The following is a 26,078-nucleotide window of genomic DNA, read 5'->3' on the forward strand; positions in this document are numbered from 1 at the left end:
GTCACATGCTCGCAAACAAAATGAAAATCAATCTCTACATGCTTGGTACGAGCATGAAAAATAGGATTTACCGCAAGATAAGTTGCTCCAATATTATCACACCATATTTTAGGCATAGCAGTTGGGAAAAAGTGTAATTCTGAAAGAAGAGATTGTATCCAAATAATTTCTGACGTTGCGTTAGTGATAACTTTATATTCAGCTTCAGTACTCGAGTGAGAGACTGTAGGTTACTTCTTTGAAAGCAAGGAAATAAGATTTCGCCCAAGAAATATAGCATATCCACTAGTAGAACGTTTATCTTCGAGAGATCCAATCCAATCTGCATCACTGTAGGCAATCAACTCTCGTGAAGACTGACGATATAAAAGAAGACCATATAGAATAGTGCCTTTGAGATATCGAAGAATTCGCTTAACACCTTCCCAATGATGTTCAGTATGAGCATGCATAAATTGACAGACACGATTCACAGCGGAAGTAATATCAGGTCGTGTAATTGTGACATATTGTAGGACACCAATAATACTATGGTAGATTTGGGGGGCAGACATCAAAGAAGAGGATGAAGGTGCAGTGAAACCACCCTCAATGATTGGTGTGGAGATAGGATGTGCACCATCCATTTTAGCTCGTTGTAGGAGCCAATAATGTATTTGCTCTTAGAGAGAAGATAACTTTCAGAATGTGAGAGAAACTCTATACTAAGGAAAAAACGAGCATTGCCAAGATCCCGAATAGGAAACTCTTGACAGAGAAGATGTAGTAAAGTAGTAATATCGTTTTAATCACTACTAGTTATTAATATATCATCCACATAAATCAGAACAAATATTAAAAATTCCTCATTACATTTGTAGAATAAGGAAGAGTCTGTTTTTTAGCCAGAAAATCCCTGAGTATGAAGCCAGGTAGATAGACGATGAAACCATGCACGAGGTGTCGAAGACCATATATAGACTTCTGAAGTTGACACACATGTGTTGAAAGTTACGGATGGATGAATCCAGGAAGTTGCTCCATATAAACAGTTTCTTCAAGGTGTCCATGAAGGAAAGCATTAGAAACATCTAATTGGCGTATTGGCCAATTGGAGCTTACAGCTATAGATAGTAGCAATCAGATAGTTGTAATTTTGATGATTGGACTAAAAGTATCATTGAAGTCAATACCTGGCTGTTGATTAAAGTCTTTAGCAACAAGGTGAGCTTTATAACGTTCAATAGAATCATCTGCACGATACTTAATTCAGTAATTAAACTCATTTAGAGGCCACAATATTCATAAATGGGGTACGATGGACTAAGCTCCAGGTTGCATTACGAAGAAGAGCATCAAATTCTGTAGTCATCGCAGTACGCCAATTTGGATCTTTGACTGCCTGTGTAAAACTAGAAGGTTCAACAAAATTTGAAGAAGCAATAAGAGCACGTAGAAGAGGATAACGAGTGGAAACTGGTTGACATCATGCATAAATATCGCTTAGAGGAAGCATCTGCCTAGGAATATCATCATCAGAGCTACTCAGAGATGAGTGGTCAGACGGATGAGAATTAGAACTAGAGAGTGGATCACCACTAGCCGTCGAGTATACAGGAACTTGTGGAGATGGAGCATGACCCAAGATATCATCCCCCTTGTACTTTTAATATGTCTTGATGAATCAATACGTGGGGCTTCTAGTATATTTCTTGGTGATATTAGATAATTTCCTTGATTATCTGAAGGAGGATCTGAGGTAGCAACTGCAAACGGAAATAGAGATTCATCAAAACTAACATGTCGAGAAATATATATTCGACTGGTCGAAATATGGAGGTAACGGTACCCATGATATAAATGACCATAACCAAGGAAAACACATTGTAAAGAGCGAGGGTTTAACTTGTGCTTAGAGTAAGGTAGTAGCCAAGGATAACATGTGCAACCAAAGATACAAAATAAGGAGTAATCTAGAAGACAATTATAAAGTCTTTCCAATAGGCACTTATTTTGAAGTAGTGGAGTAGTTAAACGATTGATAAGGTAGACTGCGGTTTGGACGGTATCATCCCAAAATTTAAGAGGAACCGAGACATGATTAAGAAGAGATAAGGCAGTTTCGACCACATGACGATCTTTTCTCTCAACGGATCCATTTTGTTCAGGAGTGTGGGGACAAGAGACTCGATGGATGATGTCAGAGGAAGTAAGGTGGCGATAAAGCGATTGATACTCTCCACCCTAATCAGAATGAAGGGTGAGGATTTTACGATCAAAATAGCGCCTAACCTGTTTTTGAAAGAGACAAAAAATATCAAAGAGATCAGACTTTCTTTTCATAGGAAAAATCCAAGTAAACTTGCTGAAATTGTCAATAAAAATAACATAATAAAGAAAACCTTGATTAGATAGAATAGGAGCAGGACCCCACACATCGGAGTGAATAATTTTTAAAGGAAAACTAGAAGTGCGAGAAGAAGACACAAAAGGTAATTTATGATATTTTGCTTTCATGCAAGCTTCACATAAATGAGAAGAGGAGGCTAAAGAAATTGGTAAACCATATTAGTTAATGATATTCTGAACAACACGTAGAGACGGATGACCAAGACGTGAGTGCTAAGAAAATTTATTAGTGCATTCTCCAACAAAAGCATTAGTATAGGTGTGTTGAAGATGATAAAGATCGTCTTTAATATTTCCTCGAAGTAGAATATTTCCTGTTGTGGGATCCTTCACAAGACAATGATGAGGATGAAATTCAAAGAACACATTATTATCAAGAGTAAATTGAGGAACAGAAAGCATATTTTTAATAATAGAAGGAATATGAAGAGTGTTGCGCATGCGAAAAGTACGACCGCATGAGTGAAAAGATGTGTTTCTAATATGAGTAATTTGTAAACCTGAGTCATTACCTATCTGTAACATGTCGGGTCCATCATAAGACGAAACTTCTGTGATAATATTATATTCTGGTGTAACATGATGAGTTGCTCCAGAATCCAGATATCATCCTGGATTCTCAAGAGTCGATGAAACTATAGTAGGAGAGATAGAATGTGGAAATGTTCCAGAATGAGATCACTAGACTGTAGAATGTCAAGAAGGTGGTGGTCGATTTGAAGATGCGTGCTCTCCTTGTGAAATAGTTGGTTGTCCTAATGCTACAGGACCACCAGCAAAATCTAAGTAAATATTTTAGGACATTGAATACCAATATGTCCAATTCTGAGATAAATTTGACATCTTCTCTCACTATAAGACCAATCAAATCTTCTAGAGCAATAATACCAGTATGACCAACGATATGATAAATTTGACATCGGTCTAAACTTTGCTTTTGGCCATCTTGATGTCGTTGAGTATCTGACATCAAAAATAAATAACTCGTCCCTTGATAGTAATAGACTTTACTGGAAGAATTTTCGGTGGCGGGAAATAATACTTGGCACTGGAACCTTATTGTCCAACGGAAGCGACAAATTAGAAGTTTGGTGGATGGTGACAGCCACTTGTTGTGGACGGTAGAGTAACTTTTTATCGACGACAATAACAAAGCAGAGGGTTTTTCTGCGTTGGCTTAGGTAGCTATCGGTGGTGAATAGAAGCACTTGTTACGATGGAGATGAACCGCGACAGAGAATAACAAGATTAATTAATAGTAAAATAACGCCAGGAGAAAAGATAAAGAAAGGAGAGAAAATTAAGACTTTGAGAAGTTTTTTTTCACCCTCTCTATTTTTTTTTTGTTTTTTTTTCTCTCTGTTTTTTTTTTTGTTTTTTTTGCACGTGTTTTTTTTCTTTTGTTTCTACTCGATTTTTTTTTTTACTTTTTTTTTTCTCCTAACAGAAATATAAGAGAAAAAACAGACCAGAAGAAAAAAAAATACAAAGAGAAAAAAATTAAATGAACAAATAATAACTTTGTCTTACTACGATTAATATTGTCGAAATTGCTATTGTTGATAAAAAAGAATTATTGATGAAAAGAGAAGAAAAGTTGTTATTGCCGAAATTGGCGTAGACGATGATATCAAATCTTAATGTAGAAATTACTTGAAATCAATAGGTAGAGGAAAGAAATAATATAAAATTTTTTGATAATCTTATTATTAAAGTCAATAAGCTTATTTATATAAATTGTCCAACACAATAATGGAAAGATTAAATAAGGTATACAATCATAATAATTATAAACATAGTAATATAATAGACTTGGAAATATTATTTTTCTTATTTAATTCATATCGATCTTTGATTATGTGTTAAATATAATAAATCTCAATTGATTGAAATCAATTTAAAATTATTTCTATTATTATCATTAACCACGGCATAACCTCCAACATGGTACTTAACCAAAAATCGAGCTATGTATATTCGACAAATTAATTTAGCGACAATCATGCAGCTAGTCAGCCATATTAATTCGACACGCACTTACGACTTAATTAGGTTTAGATTGAGTTAGACACAAACTCATTTACAGCCAAACATAACCCCTAGTTATTTCTTGCACTGATGTTAATCAACAATTAAGATTGAATCAACTAGATTCCACGAGTAGTATTATTCAGCGATAATTTGCTATCGAGCTTCCATAGAAATTTACATTTATTATATACTTCATCACCAAACCACAATAAACAACACAACTGCATGCATGCCTGATTCATCCTGTGTACACCCTCAAGCGTGACGTTATAATCGTTCTGCATATCGGGCATCTGATCAAGCTCTCAGCGCAATCTCTGCAACACTGCAGCATCAATGACGTTCGATCGATCAGATACGGGACTGTATATAGTAACACCAAAAAAACCTGCAGTACGGGAGAGAGAGAGAGAGAGAGAGAGAGAGAGAGAGAGAGAGAGGCTCACTCACCATATGGCCACATCCAAAGGCCAAGTCTTTGGCATTGGTCAGGCAAACCGGGCAAGTCTGCAGCAGAAGAAAAAAAAATTCTTGAAATTTTCATCGAACGTATATATAATGCCTGCGAATCAGTCTGCATTACTTGGCTCTGGTCGTCATTGCTACTTTGCGCTGGGCTGCTGCTGCTTCTCTGCAACGTGCTGCTGCGTTCCGGCCGTCTGCTTTGCTGAGGCACGTACGACCTCTGTGTTTGTGCAGCCGGCAATGGAGGCGGCCGCGGCACGACTCTCTTGGCCTTCCCTGTCACTTGCCTTCGCCCGGAGGAGGAACACGTATTTAGGATTATTATATAGGTCAAGTTTTTTTACAGAGTGCATTTGGTACCCGAGAATGCCGAGCTCCATAGTAGCTTTGTACTGGAGAGGGACCTCCATGAGAGCGGCGAGGGCGAAGGCTGCTTCCTTCTCTGCTGCGCTCGCGTTTCTCCCCATGATGGCGGTGAAGTTGACGAACTGCATCGCACGGCAGACAGTGAACGAACAGGGCGATCAATCGAGAAAGGATCAGGGGGATTCAGACTCGTTCAATTTCCATGACCATACCTGAAAATTATCAAAATCGCGGGCGGGAAGCTTGTCGTCGAACTTCTTCATGTCGTCCCAAGGTCCGTCGCCGACGCCGACTAGCACGATCGACAAGGGGTAGGCGCTGAAGCATTGAGAGAAGAGAACTCACGACATTGAGCACCTCGACTCGACTACAGCTGAAAGTGACTGTGAAAACAGAGCATACCTCGCCATCACAATCGAGTCGATAGTCTTCTTTTCTTGCGGACTGAGCTCGCCGTCGTCCGTGTCGACGCTGCGAGTGACCTTGAACACAGACGCAGCAGTTCAAAGTTCAGAAAATATTGTGATCTGAAAAAACTAGGTGGAAATAAAGACGAACCTGGCCGTCTGCTATGATGAGCAAAACGTGGTATTGCCCATGGTTTCTCTCGACAATGTCGACGGCTGCCTCCACGATCGGCGCGAAGGAAGTAGGCCCTTCGAGTAGTAATCAAGACTACAAATCATGCCTACTGATCGTGATCGATCATCATGGACAAAAGATGAATTGCAAACCTGCTAATCGTAGGTGAGGAACGATCTTCTTGTAGCAGGACAAAACTTCCTCAAATCCGTGGCAAGGCGAATTATCAGGATGAAAGCTGAACACATGTGTATCGTGAGTTGTCACTGCCATGATCAGAGAATAAGAAGAAGAAGAAGGTGTATAATCATGGTGATAGAACAGGAAAAACAATACTTTCAGCCAACTCGAGACTAGAAATGAGAAATATACTGTCGCCGAATCCGAAGCAAGGAATGAGGTTGTCGTCGTCGAACGGAGCCAAAACCTTGCCAATTATAGTAATGGCTTGCTCGTAAGGGTTTGGCTGATCTCCGAGCTTGTGCAAGCTCTGACCTCTGAAAGAGTGCTTCCCTTCAAGAAAGGATGAACTTTCATCATAAAATTTGAAAATTTAAGCTGTGTAAATTCGATTGGATTCGACCAACCTGTCCATTCATTGCTTTTAGTGAAATCAATCCCCACAATTAGATTTGATGACTCTAATCCAGCTTCTCTCAGGGCAGCTGTGACCTGCAGGGAAACACCTAGTGATTTTTAAGCTGTTGTTGGAAGTATTGGTGTAATTTATGTTAATGGTTTAATTTAAATTTTGATTAATGATAAGTAAATTAAGTTAAATATTTTTTATACTTTAATGAATTTACTGAGCGTGCAGAGATTAGTGGGTCTAGAGGATCTGACACCAGGTTGAAATCTAACTAGGTCTAAGGATCCGATGGTTGGTGCGAAACCCAAACAAGTTAAAGGACGGACCTAATATCTAACGGAAAGTCTAGCTGGGTTCGCGGGGGCTGACAGTTGGCCGAAATCTAGTTGGATCTACAGACCTAATAACTACAAGAAGACCTGGTGAGTCGAGAGGCTAGTCAATAAACTGCAAGTTGGTAAGTAAAGATAAGTCACTGGAGAAGAGAGTTCCGGTGAAGATGAGTTCAAGTTTGAACTTTAGGCGCTGGTCCAGTTTAGGTCCATTTGGAACACCTAAATTGAGACCATGATTAATTTCTATTATTAAAAAGATGGAAATTAATTAATACTCTTATTTTATATTTGTGATAATCTCATTTTGTAGGGTATACTTTGTTTCTGGACTAACACATTTTGCAGGGGTGAAAAAGTATAAAAAGTCTCGAATGAACGGTAAACGCCTCCTGGTAATTGAAGGCGCCTCGAAGCAAAAGGCGCTGAGGTGTCTCTTGGCAATTGGAGGTGTTGGGATGTATACTATAAGCCTAACTTTTATATGAAGATCTGTTTTGAAATATTTTGAATGAGAATCACTTTGGTCAAATGTCTGCATTTTATATTTATATATATGTCAATGCAGTTGTCCATTTAATTTATGTTGTAGATAACATGGTGTGTGGTGCCACACAGAAGATCATGTTATCGTTTCCTTATAAATTATAAATAGTAGCTCACAACCAAGATGGATTGGGATAAACTATTGGAACGATTATAGTATAATTTGACATTAGTCTGTCTTGACTATAAAATTACACTAGTACACTATGTGTATATTGAGCAGGACCGTCTGAGGTTGTTCGATTTATACTGACTACTTAAAAGAACGGAACATCTGTTATTATGGATGTACGTCCTCTTAATCCCTATATAATAACAAGCACGTATACTTAGTATTTATTTCTTTAACTTATCAATGGGTGAGATTTATTCGTTAAATCAATAGGTTCGATGAGTTGGGAAATAGTACTGTTTATATGGTATGTTGTTAATTATAGAAGACAACTGTGTCCTAATTATTTAGGTTGATGATGTCCCCTTGAGGAGCTCATAAGGATTATCATGTAAACCCTGCAGGTGGACTTAGTCTGGCATGATAATAAAGTTGAGTGTTACTATTTTTGGACTTAGATGTTAATTAACTGAGTTATCAGTAACTCATTTAATTAACAGACATACGATATCTTAAACATAGGGAGATTAACACACTCATAATAAGAAGGAGCCCATATTGTAATATGGGATTGGTATGGTAGTTCAATAATAATCCTTTAATGATATGACTTATTATTGATGGACTTGAGTTGGGTGTTCGGGGCGAACACGGGAAACCCAAGTCCATCGAGAGACCTAAACCAATTCCTCCTCTAGGTCTCTGTTGCAGCCTCTATATATAAAGTCTCGCATCCACCCATCCATAACCGGGTTTGGTTTAACTTGATTTGATTTAACTTAACTTGGTTTGGTTTTACTTTAACTTAGTTTGATTTAACTTAACTTGGTTTGGTTTTACTTTAACTTAGTTTGATTTAACTTAACTTGGTTTGGTCTAACTTAACTTGGTTTGGTTTAATTTAACTTGGTTTAGTTTAATTTAACTTGGTTTGGTTTAACATAGTTTGTTTAGATTTTTTCTAAACAAAATTTTATTAATTTTTCTTTCCTTATAACCAACGGCAAGTCTATAAAAAGGAGTAGGATGTGACCCCTAAAACCTAACTTTATATTTCTCCACAATCTTCTTCTCTCCTTGTGGTCGGTGCCCCTCTTCCACCTAGGGTCGGCGCCACATCCACCTCTTCTTCTCCTTGTGGTTGGCGCCAGCTTCAACCCCACCTAGGGTCGGCGCCACCTCCACCAAGGGCTGCCCTCTTTCCTCTCCTAGCTAGGGCTGGCGACACTTCTTCTTCTTGGTGGCCGGTGGCTTGAAGAAAAGGAAGAAGAACGCAAGCAAGAAGAGGAAGGAGAGGAAGAGGAAGGAGAGGAAGAAGAAGAAGAAGATTAGAAGGTGCCCCATTCTAAAGACTCCTTTTGTGGCCGACGGTTTTGGAAGATAAGAGAAGGAGGGTGGTTTTGTTCTTGGTAGATCGTCGCCCACACGACGTCCAAGAAAAGGAGAGGAATACGGCAGAAGATCAAGAGATCTTTAACTACAAAGAAAAGGTACAACTAGTTCTTTAATTCCGCTGAGTATCTAGTTTCGTTTTTCTTTGTATCGATTTTGCGTGTCGATTTTGAATACCAACACAAAAGGCCAACGATCTTATAATTCAATCAAGGTGTGATTAGATCATTCAAGAACTTGCTTGATTGATCAAACACATGTTTGATCGAAGATGCGGGTTGCTAGGAAAAGTTTTGTTTTTGTACAATTTTTTTGTACAGGGAAATTTAAACAGAACGGAATTCCGGCGCCTTCAGGAGGCACCTTGGATCGAGGGTTGGAGGCGCTTCAAAGGTGTTGGAGGCACCCTTGCGTAAGATAAAAGCATTGTAGAGAGCAGGATAAGCTTGGCGCTTGGAGGCGCCTTGAAGGCAGTTGGAGGTGCCTTCCAAGGGATATAATTCACAGAAAGTAGATTTTATCGATTCCAACGATAAGGGGATGAGACTTGATATTGGAGGCACCTAGAGGCTATTAGAGCTGCCCTCAACCATCAATAAAAGAATGCTTGGAGTAGCTCTTCAAACATTATCATATTCAAGTGTTCTACAACTCTTCTGTTGCTTCAAAGAAGTCTTTCTATTGCTGAACTACTTTTCTGAGTCTACCATCTCCAGTAAACCGATAGCAACACACGAGTGAGCACGACCATAAAATTGGTAAAATTTAATTAAGTGTTGCCTTCTTTATTACTGCTTTTAAAAGGGAAGTGTAGGCTGTTACACTGCCCCTATCTTTTGTATTCAATTACCTCTTCCAGTGGTTCTAGAAAAGACATTTAGTGGATTACCTGTCAATAGGTCCGTGGGACCTAGGTCTTGGAGTAGGAGTTATTGAAGACTCTGAACTAAGTAAAACTAACCAAGTTTTTTCTTGTGTTCTTTTTAGTTTAAACTTTCCTTTGTGTTTTAGTTTAACTTTTTAAAATAACTCTATTTTCAAAAACACGTGATTCACCCTCCCCTTTTCTCACGTGCTCACGATTCAACAAGTGGTATCAGAGCCAAGTTAACTTTGAATTGGTGCAACCATCGATCGAGCAGAGGGTTCATCAATTTTCCAATTTCTCTTGTTTAATTATAACTGTAACTTTTTCCCACACTACTTACCCCAAGACCAAATCTTGGTATCCATTTTAAATTTTCTTTTTCAGTAAACCAATGGACCAAACTGAGGGATCCAGCACTATTCGACCCTCGCCGTTCAATGGAGATGACTTCTCGTACTGGAAGAAACGAATGGAAGTATATCTGAAGACTGACTTCAACCAATGATTCAACATAACAAAAGGATACAAGGCGTTAGTCAACCAGAACATCGGAATTCCAATTGATTCAAAAAATTAGAATTCAGAGATGAAGAAGAAAGCCCAAATAGACTTTAAGACCCTTAACACAATCCAATATAGTCTCACGAAGGAGAAACTAAACTGCATCGACCCACATGAAAATGCAAAGGAGTTATGGGACAAGCTCATAGAACTACACAAAGAGACCAACGATGCAAAGGTAACTAAAAGAGATTTGTTTTTAAATAGGTTATTTAATATCAAAATATAGGAAGGAGAGACTACAAGTAAGTTGCACGCGAGGATCAAGGACATCTTCAACGGGCTCCACACTATCGGCCACCAGATGGAGAATCGAGATCTTATAAGGTACGCCATAAACACATTCCCTCGAAATACATTATGGACATCCATCGTGGATGCCTATAAAATTTCAAAGAATCTTTCAAAATTAAAATTAGATGAATTATTCTATGAACTAAAGCTGAACAAACATACTTACGCGCCCCCCCCCCCCCCCCCCCCCCCCTAGAAAGATATTGCTCTTTTTGTAGCATCGTCAAAAAAAAATCCAAAAATAAACCATAACCAGAAGTTGAATCTGATCCAGACTCAGACGATGAAGAGAATTTAGTGAACCTAATAAGAAAAATATTCACTAGGAAAAAGGAGTTCACCAAAAGGGACCTGTAGAAGATCAAGTCCACCTCCAACAACAGCAATAAGGTGAATGTCACGTGCTTTGGGTGTAACAAAAAGGGGCACTACAAGTATGGTTGCCCAAATCTTAAAAAGAAGAAACCCCTCAAGGTGACTTGAGATGAATCATCATTGGAAGAATTGGACAAAGATGAATCGAAACACCAACTACCTCACAGTGATAGCATCCGGACCAGAATCAGAAAGTGAATCAGAAGATGTGTTCGAATCTAAATCGAACCACGAGTTTGTACTCAGATACAATCTATTTTAAGTAAAAAAAAGTTTTTCACAATAATTACATGTTTATATAGGAAATTGACTATTTTTGAAAATCAAATAAATGAACTAAGTATATAAAATAAAACACTTAACGAACAACTAAAATTAACCTCAATGACTGAGCCGATTCAAGCTAGAACCCCAACACAAGTTGCAAAACTTGAGTAGGACAATTCTAGATTGAAAGGTGAAGTAGTTGAACTAAAACAACTTCTAGAAAAATTCACAACTAGATTCAAGTACCTTGATATGATATTTTGATCACAAAGAGTTGTGTACAATAAGTCTGGACTTGTATACAAGTCTAGCTCGACTAACAAGGCTCTTATATCTTTAGTCATCCAAAATAAAAAATCAAATCCAAGCCTAGGTTTCGAAAGCATATCTAACCATGTAAATATGACCAAATCAATATTATCTACCTAAGAATCAAATAAATTATATAAAATAAGAAAATAATAAATCAAATAATCTAAACCCCAACTACAAATTAACTAAACCAAACTTGGGCCACAAGTCCAAACTAAAACCAAAAACTAACTACAATCAAGTTTTTTATAATTATAAAACAAATAAACATAAACCAAAAATCAAAACAAAATACAGAAGCAACAATTTAGGGGGCGACATTAGAATAACTGACACCTCACAAACCTAGTCTACTCAGTCGGGTAGTTAAGGACCAGATAAATTGATCTTTGACCAACATAGTATTAAGATGAGGCGAGATGATAGCATGTTAAGGAAGCTCGGTCTAGGGAGTCAAGTAGGGTAAGACATACCCTACTTGGTCTACATAGCTGAGTGAAACTAACTGGAGCTACCTTATCACATCCTAAACTAGTTAGACCAAAGTTTATTAATAGGAAAATTAAATATTCAATTTCTTAAAAAGACTTTGTCTAGAAGTGGTCGTTGCTCAAATACCCAAGATGATCCTTGTGGCTCACCACAGCTTGGAAGTTGATTTTTAAAATGTGCATTTAATTGACTGACGATTAAATCTGAATCTAACATAAAGTCAAAATATTTTCAAATAAAAAATCAACTAATTAATCTTACAAAAATATAGGAAAATCTTGATAGATAAATTAAACTGGATGAGGTGATTAAGGACCCAAAATTTAATTATAAATATTAATTTAATGTTAATTTAACTAAATCCTAAATATTAATCCACTTAAAATTTAAAATAAAGTTAATTAAACATTAAAAATTAAATTAAAACTTAAAATTAAAATAGAATTAAACGTAAAGTTAATTAACGTATTACATTAAAATTATTTTAAAAATTATTTTTAAAAAATCTTTTAAAAAAACTTTTTAAATATTATGTTAAAAATCTCTTAAATATCTTTTAAAACATAATTTAAAAAAAAACCTTAAAAATCTTTTAAAAAATTATCTTAAAAACTTTTTAAAAATCTTTTCAAAAATATTTTAAAATTATTTTTAAAAAATAAAAAAAATTAAAATTTTAAAAATTATGTTAAAAATCTCTTAAATGTCTTTTAAAAATTATTTTAAAAAAATCTTTTAAAACTCATTTATAAATCTTTTAAAAATTATCTTAAAAGTTTTTAAAAATATTTTCAAAATTATTTTAAAAATACTTTTTAAAAATAAAAAAAACATAATTATTTTAAAATTTATTTTTAAAAATATTTTAAATAATTAAAAAAATTATTATATTAAAAACTTAGTTGAAATTTAAACACTTAGTTAAAACCTAAAAACTTAAACTTAAATTAAAACTTTAATGAAATTAATTTAAACTTAAAGTTTACTTAAATTAATTAAATTAAACTTAAATATCAATTAAACAATTAATTAAATTAATTAAAATTTAATTAACTTAAATTTAAACCAAATTAAATAATTAATAAGAAAACAAGTAAAATTAATTGAATTAAACTCAAAATATTAATCTAATCTTAATTGATAATTTAGAATAATCTCAATTGAAAACTCAATTTAATTAATACCTTAATTTAATTTAACTTAATTAAAACTTTAAACTAACTTAATTCAAATCAATCAAATTACCAATCAATTAACTTAAATCTTAGTTAATAGCTAAGTATTATTAATCCAAATAAATAAATAATTTATTTTTTCTAAAATTTAGTTAATTAATTCATACTTAAATTAATTACAAGGTAATCCTTAATTTAACCTAAATTAAAATATATTTAAACTTAACTTAATACAATTAAAATTTAAATAATTGTTAATCAATATTGATAATAAACAATTCAATTTAGTTTCAAGTAAACTATCAATCCAAACATAAACCTATTAAATACACTTAATTTGAACTTAAAAATTCGAACTTAACTCATCTAACTTAGTAAAACATTAGTAACTAATTGATTCATTTAGTCTAAAAATTAATTAACTTAATCCTAGAATAATTTCATAGGAATAATTAATTAATGATTAATTTAAACAATCTCAAATTAATCAAACTTAACTTATGGTTTTTTAAAGTTACATATTTTCTGAAAACCAGTATTTCAATGGTCAATGTCTTAAATAATTATATAAAGCTCCTTGATAACCATAAATGTCAGGTTAAGGAGAAGTGTCAACTTAAGAGGAGAAAGGATTAAAACTTATAAAAATTTTTTCAAACTCTTGAAAAATATTCTGAAAATATTTTCAAAACTATTTTACTTGATCTTTTTGAAAAATATTTTAAAGTCACTTTATAACTTTGAAAACTGTTTCTAAAATTACTTTGAAAAATCTTCTTAAAATGCTTTAGAAATTGCTCATTGAAAATCCTTTCAAAAATTAAGTTTTATGAAATCTCTTTTTATAATATTTTGAAAATTACTTTTAAAAAGTGTTTTGAAATTTACTTTGAAAAATTAACTTTTAAAAGTTGCTATGAAAATTAAAATTTAAAAAATTATTTTGCAACACCACCTTAAAAATTATTTTGAAAATTACTTTTGAAAAGTGTTTTGAAATTTATCTTGAAAAATAAAATTTTTTGAAAAGTTGATTGTTAGCTTTTTTTTTTACTTATAAATTTCACTTAAAATTGTTCTTTAAGCTTGTTTTAAAGATAATATTTACTTATATTTTTTTCAAATAGTTGAAAAATGCACACTTGTACAATATTTTGAAAATAATTTACTTAGTTACTTTTTGAAAAATCAAAGAAAAGGTTAAAAATTACTTTCCAACTATTTTTTTATTTTTTGGAAAGTTATGTTTTGGGATTATTTTGTTGCTTAAACTCTTTTTAAAGAAAAATCTATACTTAAAAATCTTTTGAAATCTTCACTTAAAATAGTTTTACTTAAAATACTTTGAAAATACTATTATTTCAGAAAATCACTTGCAAATCCATGTTTAGAAAAATCTTCTCTTTTGCAAACATTATTGTTCATCAATTTCTTTTTTTTACAAATGAGTTTAACATTCTTACTATCTCTTTTTAAAATTTTGACTCTCACTAACTTTGATTCATATGATTTATTTATTTCCTTGTATGTTTTTTTTATGAATACCAAAAGACGAGAATAGGGTTATGTTAGAACAAATTATGTAGAAGATCAAGTTGATAAAAAAAATAGGGTTAAGTTGGAACAATTATGTAGAAGATTAAGTTGATAAACTCAAACCTAACTCTACAACTCAAAATGATCAAAAAAAATAAATTCAAATTCAAAATCTCAAATTCTTAGATCATTCTTGCATTCACTTCTTTTACTTTATTTTTACTAACTTTATGTAACGTCCTGGCCCGGGCGGACCCCACTCGGACCGAATCAGGAACGCCATCAAAATTACCTATCGGGTTAACGACTAGCTCCACAAACCACCGAAGGTCCTTTCAACGTGCTCTGTCCTCACTCGCACGCACTTTAGAAAACTTCCCAAAAGGTCACCCATCCTCAGATTTCTCTAAGCCAAGCACGCTTAACTTTGGAGTTCTTAAGTTTCGGCTTCCGAAAAAGAAGGTGCACCTTGGTAATATGGATAGTACTATCTAACATTTTAAGTCATACTTAACCAAAATCTCAGAATCGGGGTATTACAATCACCCCCACTTAAAGACACAATGTCCTCGTTGTGTAACCACGAATCACACCACAGACAAATCCCAGAATCTCCCTTGCTAGGTGGTACCCTGGGTGCTCCTGCCACACAGACACACTCACAGTCGCAAGGTCACTCTGATACCATATGTAACGCCCCAGCTCGAGCGAGCCCCACCCGGACCGAACCGGGAACGCCACTAGAACCACCGGAGGTCCTTTCAACGTGCTTTGTCCTCACTCACACGCACCCTGGAAAACTTCCCAGGAGGTCACCCATCCTTAGATTTCTCCAAGCCAAGCACGCTTAACTTTTGAGTTCTTAAGTTTGAGCTTCCGAAAAGGAATGTGCCCCTTGGTGATATGGATAGTACCATCTAACCTTTTAAGCCATACTTAACTAGAATCTCAGAACCGGGGTATTACACTTTAACCAGGTTGTCATTATATCAAAAAAGGAGAGATTATTGGTACAATATACACTAACAGTCTAACTCAGGTTTTGATGAATGACAAGCGAGTTAAGTTAGATATTTTTTGTGATCTAATGCATTTATCGAGTGTGCAGGGATTGATGGGTTTAGGGGATTTGACACCAGACTGAAATCTAAGTAGGTTTGAGGACACGATAGTTGGTGCAATGTTCAGATAAGTCAAAGGGCCGACCTGATATCTGGCGGAAAGTTCAACTGGGTCCGTGGGGCTTGGCAGCTGCCTGAAGTCTAGTTGGGTCTGCGGACCTAAAGACTAGCAAGAAGACTTGGTGCGTCTAGAGGCTAGTTAATAAACTGCAAGTTGGTAAGTGAAGGTAAGTCATTGAAGGAAAGAGTTCTGGTAAGGATGAGTCCAAGTTTGGACTTTAGGCGCTGGTTCAGTTTAGGTATATTTGAGACACCTAAATTGAGACCATGGCTATTTTATGATCTTGGAAAGACAGAAACTAATTAATACTCTTATTTTATATTTGTGCTAATCCCATTTTACAGGATATACTTTGTTTCTGGACTAACACATTTTGTAAGGGTGAAAAAGTATAAAAAGCTTTGGATGAACAATGCTCGAGATGCCTCATAGCGATTGGAGGCGCCCCAGAGCAAAAGGCGTTGAAGTGCCTCCTGGTAGTTGGAGGCGCCCTTGATCGAGGGTTTGAGGTGCTTCAGAGGTGTTGGAGGCGCCCTCGCGTAGGATAAGAGCATCGCAGAGAGCGGGATAAGCTTGGCACTTGGAGGCGCCTTGAAGGCGGTTGGAGGTGTCTTCCAAGGGATAGAATTCGCAAAAAGTGGATTTTATCGACTCTAAAGATAAGGGGATGAGGCTTGCTGTTGGAGGCACCCTCAATAGTCAATAAAAGAAGGCGTGGAGTAGCTCTTCAAATATTATCATATTCAAGTGTTCTATAGCTCCCCTACAACTTCAAAGAAGTCTTTCTGCCACCAAACTACTTTTCTGAGTCATCCAACCATCTCTGACAGACTGACAGTAACACACAACCGCGTACGCCTATAAAGTTCGTAAAATTTAATTAAGTGTTGCTTTCCTTATTACTACTTTTAAAAGGGAAGTGTAGGCTATTAAATTATCCCTATCTTTGTATTTGATTACCTCTTCCAGCAGTTCTGGAAGAAGTGTATAGTGGATTACCCATTGATAGGTCTGCAGAACCTGGGTCTTGGAATAGGAGTTATCAAAGGCTTCGAACCAAGTAAAACCGACCGAATTTTTCCTTGTGTTCTTTTCAATTTAAACTTTCCACTGTGATTTTATTTTAAAATAACTCTATTTTTAAAAATACATGATTTGTTGGTGCAATTTCCAGTAGGTCAAGGTTGACCTAGTTGACCAAGCGTAAACCTTGGTCATGGTTTCGATGTTTGACAATACAGAAAGATATGTAGACATCGACAATGCAGGTGCAGTTGTCCATGCGGAGAGATACTGATCAGGGTCTGATCAGGTTGGATGAAGAAGAGTCAAGTAGGTCAAGGTTGACCGGATACTTGACTGGGAAGTCCTAACTGGGATGTTAGGCAGTCAGGAAATCCTGGTGAGTGAAGCCAGGTGAAAATCCTAGTGAGTGAAGCTAGGTGAGAGTGAAAGTCCTGGTGAGTGAAGCCAGGCAGTTGGAGAAAGTCCTGGTGAGTGAAGCTAGGTGCTTATGAAAGTCCTGGTGAGTGAAGCCAGGCAGTATGAAAGTCCTGGTGAGTGAAGCCAGGCAGTGGGAAAGTCCTGGTGAGTAAAGCCAGACAGTTGGAAATCCTGGTGAGTGAAGCCAGGTGAAAATCCTAGTGAGTGAAGCTAGGTGAAAGTGAAAGTCCTGGTGAGTGAAGCCAGGCAGTTGGAGAAAGTCCTGGTGAGTGAAGCCAGGCAGATGGGAAACCCTGGTGAGTGAAGTCAGGTAAAAGACCTAGTGAGTGAAGCTAGGCAGTTTGGAAGTCCTGGTGAGTGAAGCCAGGCAAGGGAAATTCAAATGGGTCAAGGTTGACCAGACATCTGGCACGGAGAAGACCAAGCAGGGAGCTTGGCACGGGAAAAGTCCAAGTATGGAGACTTGGCACGGAGAAGACCAAGATGGAGACTTGGCACGGAAAGTCGAAGAGGGCTCGGTAGCTCGTTCTCCGGACTGTGGTCAGAGAGGGCTCGGTAGCTCGTTCTCTGGACCGGACGAAGTCGGAGAAGGCTCGGTAGCTCGTTCTCCGGAATGTGGTCGGAGAGGGCTCGGTAGCTCGTTCTCTGGACCGGACGAAGTCGGAGAGGGGGGCTCGGTAGCTCGTTCTCAGGACCAAGTAGGGTTTAGGGCTGGGAGCTCTAAACCCAGTGATACGCTGGGTTATCTGATCGGTCTGGTGACCGATTAGTAACCAAACAAAAGCATTCTGTTGCTTATCTGATTGGTTAGCAGACCGATCAGTGATCGATCAGTAGCATACGGTGAAGTTCCTGATCGGTCTGCAGACCGATCAGGAGACGATCAGAAGGAGATCACCTTCTGGAGGGAAAGGTCCTGATCGGTCATGGGACCGATCAGGGAAGGACCTGATCGGTCTCCATGACCGATCAGGGAAGGGCCTGATCGGTCTTGTGACCGATCAGGACCCTTGTGGACCGATCAGGATGAAGCCTGATCGGTCCACGTCCTAGCCGTTGCGTAGCAAAGGCTAGTTTCTTCTGGCTTCTTCTTCGCAGGTGGATGCAGGTATATAAGAGGCTGAGGGCTTCTAGGCTGTCTCTCCGACTCCGAAGCTTCTGCTTCTTCTTATTACTGCCTCTTCTTCTTGCTTCTGCAAGTTCCTCCTGGTTCCTTCTGCGAGCTTTGCTGAGCTCTCACTGCCGAAGCTTCGGGTGAGCTTCCTGCTGGTTTTCTAGCTGAGCTTGGATCCGAGAAGTTGCTGCTTCATCAGGATTCCAGTCGACAACGAGAAGGCAAGCAAAGTGTTTTACATTTCGATTGTTCTTGTTTGCTTTCTCTACTGTTGTACTCCTTATTATTGTTGCAAAGTTATTGTGGCGAGGTTTCTACACCCAGAAGGAGTTCATATTAGCCGATTTTCCGGGGTCTCATCCACCAACGGATTGATAGGCTTCGTCCACCTTACGGACACGCCGAGGAGTAGGAGTTTATCTCCGAACCTCGTTACATCGCTGCGTGTTGAGGTTTGATCTTCTTGTCTTTGTTTCTTTATTTTATTTTCCGCTGCGCTAACGTCAACTTGTAGAAAGAAACGAAGATTTGGGGTCGGCTATTCACACCCCCCTCTCTAGCCGCGATCATCGATCCTAACAAGTGGTATTAGAGCGAGGTCGCTCTTCGTTGGATCAACATCCGGGGGAGCACGAGCTAGAGAATGGATCTATTTGGAGAAGATGTCACGATTCCGCCCTTCTACGACCGCGACGACTTCGCGTATTGGAAGGTAAGAATGAGGTATTTTCTTATGACTAACTTTGAAAATTGGACTTGTGTTCAATTAGGTTTTAAGCCTTCGATGGATAAGGAAGGAAAACCATTAGAGAAGAAGAAGTGGACGAAGGAGCAAATCCACCAATCCACGATTAATGATGAGGTAATGAAAATATTTGAATTCTCATTACCTAATGACATTCTATGTAAGATAGGTGGTTATAACAATGCCAAGGAGTTGTGGAACAACTTGGCCAAGTTCCATGAGGAGAGCTCCACCTCAAGCCATGAAGAGGAGTCAAGTGAGCTAAGTAGCTCACACCATGGAGGAGAGGAATTAGAAGTTGAGGGTTACTCAATATCTAAGGAAGAAGAGGAGGAGAGCACTTCTTCAAGATTGGAGCAAGAAGAAGAAGCATCTACCTCCGGAAGGGATGAAGGAGAGAGTCTACATTCATCCTCAACCCTAGGTAACTCAAGCACTTTAATTTCAAGCAAATTACACATAATGTGTTTTGAGTGTAGGGAGCTTGGACACTATAAGAGTAAGTGCCCAAAGAGGGTTAGGAAGACTCCACCGGCGCCAAAGGTCAAGGAAGCCGGAGTCCCGATACGCAAGGGCAAGGAGCACGTGGTGTGCTTTCAATGCAAGCGAAGGGGACACTATAGGAGTCAATGTCCGAGGGGGAGGCTACCTCACAAGGACAAGAGACCGAGCACATCGATAGGGGGAGCTAAGGCAAACCCTAAGGTAACATTTAGGGCTCATTCTTGCAATCATAATAAGAAACATGCTAGTAGTTTTGTTGCTATTGTCAATAATGATAAGCATGTTAATTATAGGAACCAATACATGTGCTTAGGTGCCGAGCATGTTAGTCTAGGTAAGGACAACACTGGAAATACCAACCCTAGGATTAACTCATCTAAGGTTAAGGAGAACCTAGGTAGGAATCCCAAAACAACTAGACATATGCCTAGGAATACCTCAAGGAAAAATGATAAATTAAAGCTTGAGGTATTAGAGAAGGAAAATCAAGTCTTGAGGTCAAGACTTGATAATTTAGAAAAGACTCTTAAGGATTTGACTATAGGGTCTAGGGGTCAAAAACCCAAGTCCAAGGACAAGAAAGGTTTGGGTCACAAACCTAAGTCCCAAGTGGTCAAGCCCACTTACCATGATGTTCCATTCGATTATGGAACAAAATCTAGGGCTAGGAAGACCATCACCAAGGTCACAAGGGGAGTCACCCCTAGAGTTGATCTTGATGAGTCCCAAATGACCAAGCCTTTAAAGCCTAGAAGGGTCATTAGGAGGGTTGCTAGGGAAGTCATCCCTAGTGAATACTTAGTGAACCCAATGAGCTCAAATAGGTATTGGGTTCCTAGGAGCGTGATTCCATCACGCTAGATTGAGTTAGAGTGTGTCAACCTTACTTGAATAGGTAGTTAACCTAATCATGGCAAAGGTGGTACTTTAGGATTTTTCAAGGTGTGATCAAGCCTTGAAAATGAAATGAAAAATTATTCCTAAGGTGATTAGAATGTGCCAATCAAATTTGAGGAGTTTTCTAGAGTTAATCTAGTTGGCACATAGTGATCTAAAAATCCTTGGTATATGATTTTAGGTCTATTACACTTAGAAATATAGAACCTATGGCAAAATGATCAAAATCATCAAAAATGGCAACTAAGGCTAGAGTTAGGTATTTTCTATACCTTTACATGCTATTTGCCATATATTGCTTGCCATATGTCATGTCATGACATCATATTTATTTTATGATCATTTAAAATGTCATGATAATGCTTAGGTTAGTTTAAATGTCATGCTTTATTTAAGTTTCACACTTTATGCCATGACATCATGACATTGGCACATGTTTCATTTATGATATTATTTTATGCTATGTCATCATCTCTTGCATGTATGATCAATTAAATTGATTTAAGGACAAAAACACAATTTGATATGGAGATCAAATTGTTGTTTAGAAAATGCATGAGAACTTAGCCTAAGATGACCTAAACCCATATCTCACATCAAAATTGACTTGGATGTGTTTGATACACCTTAGATGTGTGTGAGATATTAGGATCATGAGTTAGGATCAAGGTGCATAGTTCGTGTACCTAGATGAGCCTAATTCAAAATGGGGATCATAGGGAAAGCTTGTGTACAAGTCATGTACATTTAGCCCTAAGATTGTGGTCCCAAATTAAAGGGTTTGAAATCATTTCAAAATTAATTTGAAAAATCTTGATGAAGCTTTTCTAGTGATAGCATTCATCATTGAACAAGGTGATACAAAGATGAGTTAACTTTGAGCTATTTCAAAGACTTGTGAACTTTGTATCAAGATTGGAAAATGGAAGCTATTTTCATAGAAAACTATTTTTCCATGATAGTATATGTTATGAGGAATGTATCCTCAAAGTTTTACAATTTTTGGAATTTTCTGGAATTTTCTAGGAGTTTCTGAATTTCGGGAGGAAAATCAGAAATTCTGATATCAGACTTGTGGACCGATCAGAGAGGATTCTGATTGGTCCAGGAAAGTGTGGATCGGTCACTAGGACCGATCCAGGAGAGTGTGGATCAATCTTGTGACCGATCCAGGGAAGACCTGATCGGTCTGGTGACCGATCAGGGCGTGCCAGTTTCGACTGTGCTGTCTGAAATTTCTGAAATTTCAGCAATGAAGTTGGTATTTTGGATTTCTAAAGGTTTGGAACTCTCCAAGACATTGTTGGTGCAATGGTTAAGGAGGAGTTGACCTTTAGGGGGAGTTTTACCTATTAGTCAAGAGGAGTTGACTTTTAGTGGGAGTTTTTACTCGTTAAAATTTTTGAGGATGAGTGATATGGGATTATCACTAAGTTGATTGTTGAATTGAGTATCAAGGGGGAAATTAAGGGTTTCAATGAAAGGTATGGGACTTTCATTAGGAAGAAACTCTTGACCTTGATTCACTCTTTTTGATGTGTGTCAAAAAGAGGGAGAATGGAGAATGTCTAGAGAATGTTCAAGGAAGAACATTGGAGTTAGTGGGAGAGTTTGTTGATCACAACGAGTGAAGTTGTGAACAACAATAACTTACTCTTCAGGGGGAGAGCTTGTTGATGTGTGTCATAGGGGGAGAATGAAGGGTTTAAGTTAGACCCTCATTATCTAAGAAGGAGGTTGCCTTCTTAGAAGGAGAATGTAAGGTTGTAACTTATGTTTCATTACCTAGTGGCATGAAGAAAGTTGAGGCTATTGGATTAGCCTAACTTAAAGGTATTGTCAAACATCAAAAAGGGGGAGATTGTTGGTGCAATTTCCAGTAGGTCAAGGTTGACCTAGTTGACCAAGCGTAAACCTTGGTCATGGTTTCGATGTTTGACAATATAGAAAGATATGTAGACATGGACAATGCAGGTGCAGTTGTCCATGCGGAGAGATACTGGTCAGGGTATGATCAGGTTGGATGAAGAAGAGTCAAGTAGGTCAAGGTTGACCGGATACTTGACTGGGAAGTCCTAACTGTGATGTTAGGCAGTTGGGAAATCCTGGTGAGTGAAGCCAGGTGAAAATCCTAGTAAGTGAAGCTAGGTGAGAGTGAAAGTCCTGGTGAGTGAAGCCAGGTGAAAATCCTAGTGAGTGAAGCTAGGTGAGAGTGAAAGTCCTGGTGAATGAAGCCAGGCAGTTGGAGAAAGTCCTGGTGAGTGAAGCTAGGCGCTTATGAAAGTCCTGGTGAGTGAAGCCAGGCAGTATGAAAGTCCTGGTGAGTGAAGCCAGGCAGTGGGAAAGTCCTGGTGAGTAAAGCCAGACAGTTGGAAATCCTGGTGAGTGAAGCCAGGTGAAAATCCTAGTGAGTGAAGCTAGGTGAAAGTGAAAGTCCTGGTGAGTGAAGCCAGGCAGTTGGAGAAAGTCCTGGTGAGTGAAGTCAGGCAGATGGGAAACCCTGGTGAGTGAAGCCAGGTAAAAGACCTAGTGAGTGAAGCTAGGCAGTTTGGAAGTCCTGGTGAGTGAAGCCAGGCAAGGGAAATCCAAATGGGTCAAGGTTGACCAGACATCTGGCACGGAGAAGACCAAGCAGGGAGCTTGGCACGGGAAAAGTCCAAGTATGGAGACTTGGCAGGGAGAAGACCAAGATGGAGACTTGGCACGGAAAGTCGGAGAGGGCTCGGTAGCTCGTTCTCCGGACTGTGGTCAGAGAGGGCTCGGTAGCTCATTCTCTGGACCGGACGAAGTCGGAGAGGGGGGCTCGGTAGCTCGTTCTCAGGACCAAGTAGGGTTTAGGGCTGGGAGCTCTAAACCCAGTGATACGCTGGGTTATCTGATCGGTCTGGTGACCGATCAGTAACCAAACAGAAGCATTCTGTTGCTTATCTGATTGGTCAGCAGACCGATCAGTGATCGATCAGTAGCATACGGTGAAGTTCCTGATCGGTCTGCAGACCGATCAGGAGACGATCAGAAGGAGATCACCTTCAGGAGGGAAAGGTCCTGATCGGTCATGGGACCGATCAGGGAAGGACCTGATCGGTCATGGGACCGATCAGGGAAGGACCTGATCGGTCTCCATGACCGATCAGGGAAGGGCCTGATCGGTCTTGTGACTGATCAGGACCCTTGTGGACCGATCAGGATGAAGCCTGATCGGTACACGTCCTAGCCGTTGCGTAGCAACGGCTAGTTTCTTCTGGCTTCTTCTTCGCAGGTGGATGCAGGTATATAAGAGGCTGAGGGCTTCTAGGCTGTCTCTCCGACTCCGAAGCTTCTGCTTCTTCTTATTACTGCCTCTTCTTCTTACTTCTGCAAGTTCCTCCTGGTTCCTTCTGCGAGCTTTGCTGAGCTCTCACTACCGAAGCTTCGGGTGAGCTTCCTGCTGGTTTTCTAGCTGAGCTTGGATCTGAGAAGTTGCTGCTTCATCAGGATTCCAGTCGACAACGAGAAGGCAAGCAAAGGGTTTTACATTTCGATTGTTCTTGTTTGCTTTCTCTACTGTTGTACTCCTTATTGCTATTGCAAAGTTATTGTGGCGAGGTTTCTACACCCAGAAGGAGTTCATATTAGCCGGTTTTCCGGGGTCTCATCCACCGACGGATTGATAGGCTTCATCCACCTTACGGACACGTTGCGTGTTGAGGTTTGATCTTCGAACCTCGTTACATCGCTGCGTGTTGAGGTTTGATCTTCTTGTCTTTGTTTCTTTATTTTATTTTCCGCTGCGCTAACGTCAACTTGTAGAAAGAAACGAAGATTTGGGGTCGGCTATTCACACCCCCCTCTCTAGCCGCGATCATCGATCCTAACATGATTCACCACCTCTCACGTGCTCATGATCTAACAGGATGTATCATCCGAGATGGTAAGTGATGGCATGTTTGCCACATGAGGTCACGGGGTCGAATCGCAGGGTTGTCGCGGCATAAATCCCCGGACCCTGTACAATTCACCCCACCACCACTTGCCCTCTCGGTTGTCGTGATTTACCTCTCTCATGATGGCCTGAGGTCGGGTGCGGTGGGGGGCGCTGGGATGAGCGATTTCACCTTTTTGTTATATGATCTAATAGGAAGTAGGGTTGTAAAGTCCAATCAAATTTTATTATGTTCAAATTTATTGAGTCAAAATAAATTAATCTGTTGAAATGTTTATTCAAATTTGGTTTGATATTTTTTTTTACAAGAACTTAATTTAAGTTTGATTTATTTACATATATCAAACTCCCAATTCAAATTGTTTAATTTTTTTATATAATTTTAAATTTATTTGATTATCTATTAAACTAATAATATAAATTTACTTATTCATTTTATTATTTTTTATTTATTTACAATCAAAAGTTTATTGATGAATATAATTTCGCAAATTTGTTTCTCAATATTTATAAATATTATTCGTAAATATTATTCACAAATTTGCTTCTCAATATTCATGAATATTTATTTACGCGTATTTATATTTTTAAATTTATTTGATTATCTATTAAACTAATAATACAAGTTTGCTTATTCATTTTGTTATTTTTTATTTATTTACAATGAAAATTTTATTGATGAATATAATTCACAAATATTATTAGCAAATAGTTTGCTCATGACAAACATGATGAATTATTAGTTTGTTGTTAATCATCTTTGGACAATTAACACTAAAGTTTTACATTAGCAATAAATAGCTAATTTCTGAAGGGTCTTAATTGAAGAATTTAATATATAAAAAACTACAAATTAAGTATAAATTATCATTTGTCGGTAAACATTAAAGAACCTGGTCGACTGTGGTGTAGTTGTCAGGGATGAACGCGTATTTCTTCATAACTTCACTCTTCTTGCGATTCATTCTCCTTCCCATGGAAGGCTGGGAGTTGCTCGAACTCCACCCCTCTATTTCCCGGACTGCCGGCCGGTGAGCTCGCCGCCGACCAAAAAGCAGGGCCACCACATTCCCCATCAAACAACCATATACTAATCCGATCGAAAGAAGGCAAAACGACGGCTGAAGTAATATCGATTTTATCCTAAAAGGAAAGGTTTAAATGTTAGTTTCGAATAAAGTGGCCAATCCTCATCTTCAAAGATGCTCGTGAAACTTCCCGGATGTTTCTTAAAGCTTTCTTTTTTGTTTTAGGATCATAGCATCTGATTCTCTTTGTCGTCATTTGCATATATATATTTTTAATTCAGATCTTTAGATTCTCACCGACCCCAGGTCAAATCTGTTGAATGTCTCGGGATTATGATACAATAGTAAAGATGTTCAATTATCTCTTAAATATTTATGGTTCATTTTCAATTATGATATATTTACAAGAATTTTTCTTTCAAATGAGATTTACAATTAAAGGATGCTAAGTTTTTAGATCGTCTATCGTAAGTACTTTCCGATTTAACTAATGGCGAGTAAAAAATTTATATGGAGCCGAACGGGTCATCTCCGACTCACATTATCCGATTTGATTAATC

At 37.9% G+C, this 26,078-nt stretch overlaps 1 protein-coding gene across 1 annotated transcript; it reads right to left on the reverse strand.

The window, feature by feature from the left end:
• Positions 1–4,504: 4,504 nt before the first annotated feature.
• Positions 4,505–25,635, reverse strand: LOC122021739 (E3 ubiquitin-protein ligase RGLG4-like). The gene is made up of 11 exons (XM_042579893.1): positions 25,384–25,635; positions 6,420–6,504; positions 6,205–6,345; positions 5,985–6,098; positions 5,809–5,906; positions 5,653–5,732; positions 5,463–5,568; positions 5,245–5,372; positions 5,003–5,171; positions 4,870–4,926; positions 4,505–4,744 (listed from the first exon to the last, which is right to left on the reverse strand). Exons 1-11 carry the CDS (start codon positions 25,564–25,566, stop codon positions 4,658–4,660), a joined length of 1,248 nt encoding a protein of 415 aa, XP_042435827.1. The 5' UTR covers positions 25,567–25,635; the 3' UTR covers positions 4,505–4,657.
• Between the last annotated feature and the right edge of the window lie 443 nt (positions 25,636–26,078).

The sequence above is a fragment of the Zingiber officinale genome, chromosome 9A, assembly GCF_018446385.1.
Source record: "Zingiber officinale cultivar Zhangliang chromosome 9A, Zo_v1.1, whole genome shotgun sequence".
Lineage (NCBI taxonomy): Eukaryota > Viridiplantae > Streptophyta > Magnoliopsida > Zingiberales > Zingiberaceae > Zingiber > Zingiber officinale.

Excerpts from the sequence above, each read along its gene's own strand:
- LOC122021739 (XM_042579893.1), bottom strand. The coding sequence starts at position 25,566 with ATGGGGAATGTGGTGGCCCTGCTTTTTGGTCGGCGGCGAGCTCACCGG. Across the intron at positions 6,099-6,204 it reads TTGCTTCGGATTCGGCGACA|TGACAACTCACGATACACAT; the intron begins GTATATTTCTCA and ends TGATCATGGCAG. Across the intron at positions 5,172-5,244 it reads ATGGAGCTCGGCATTCTCGG|GCAAGTGACAGGGAAGGCCA; the intron begins GTACCAAATGCA and ends CTCCGGGCGAAG.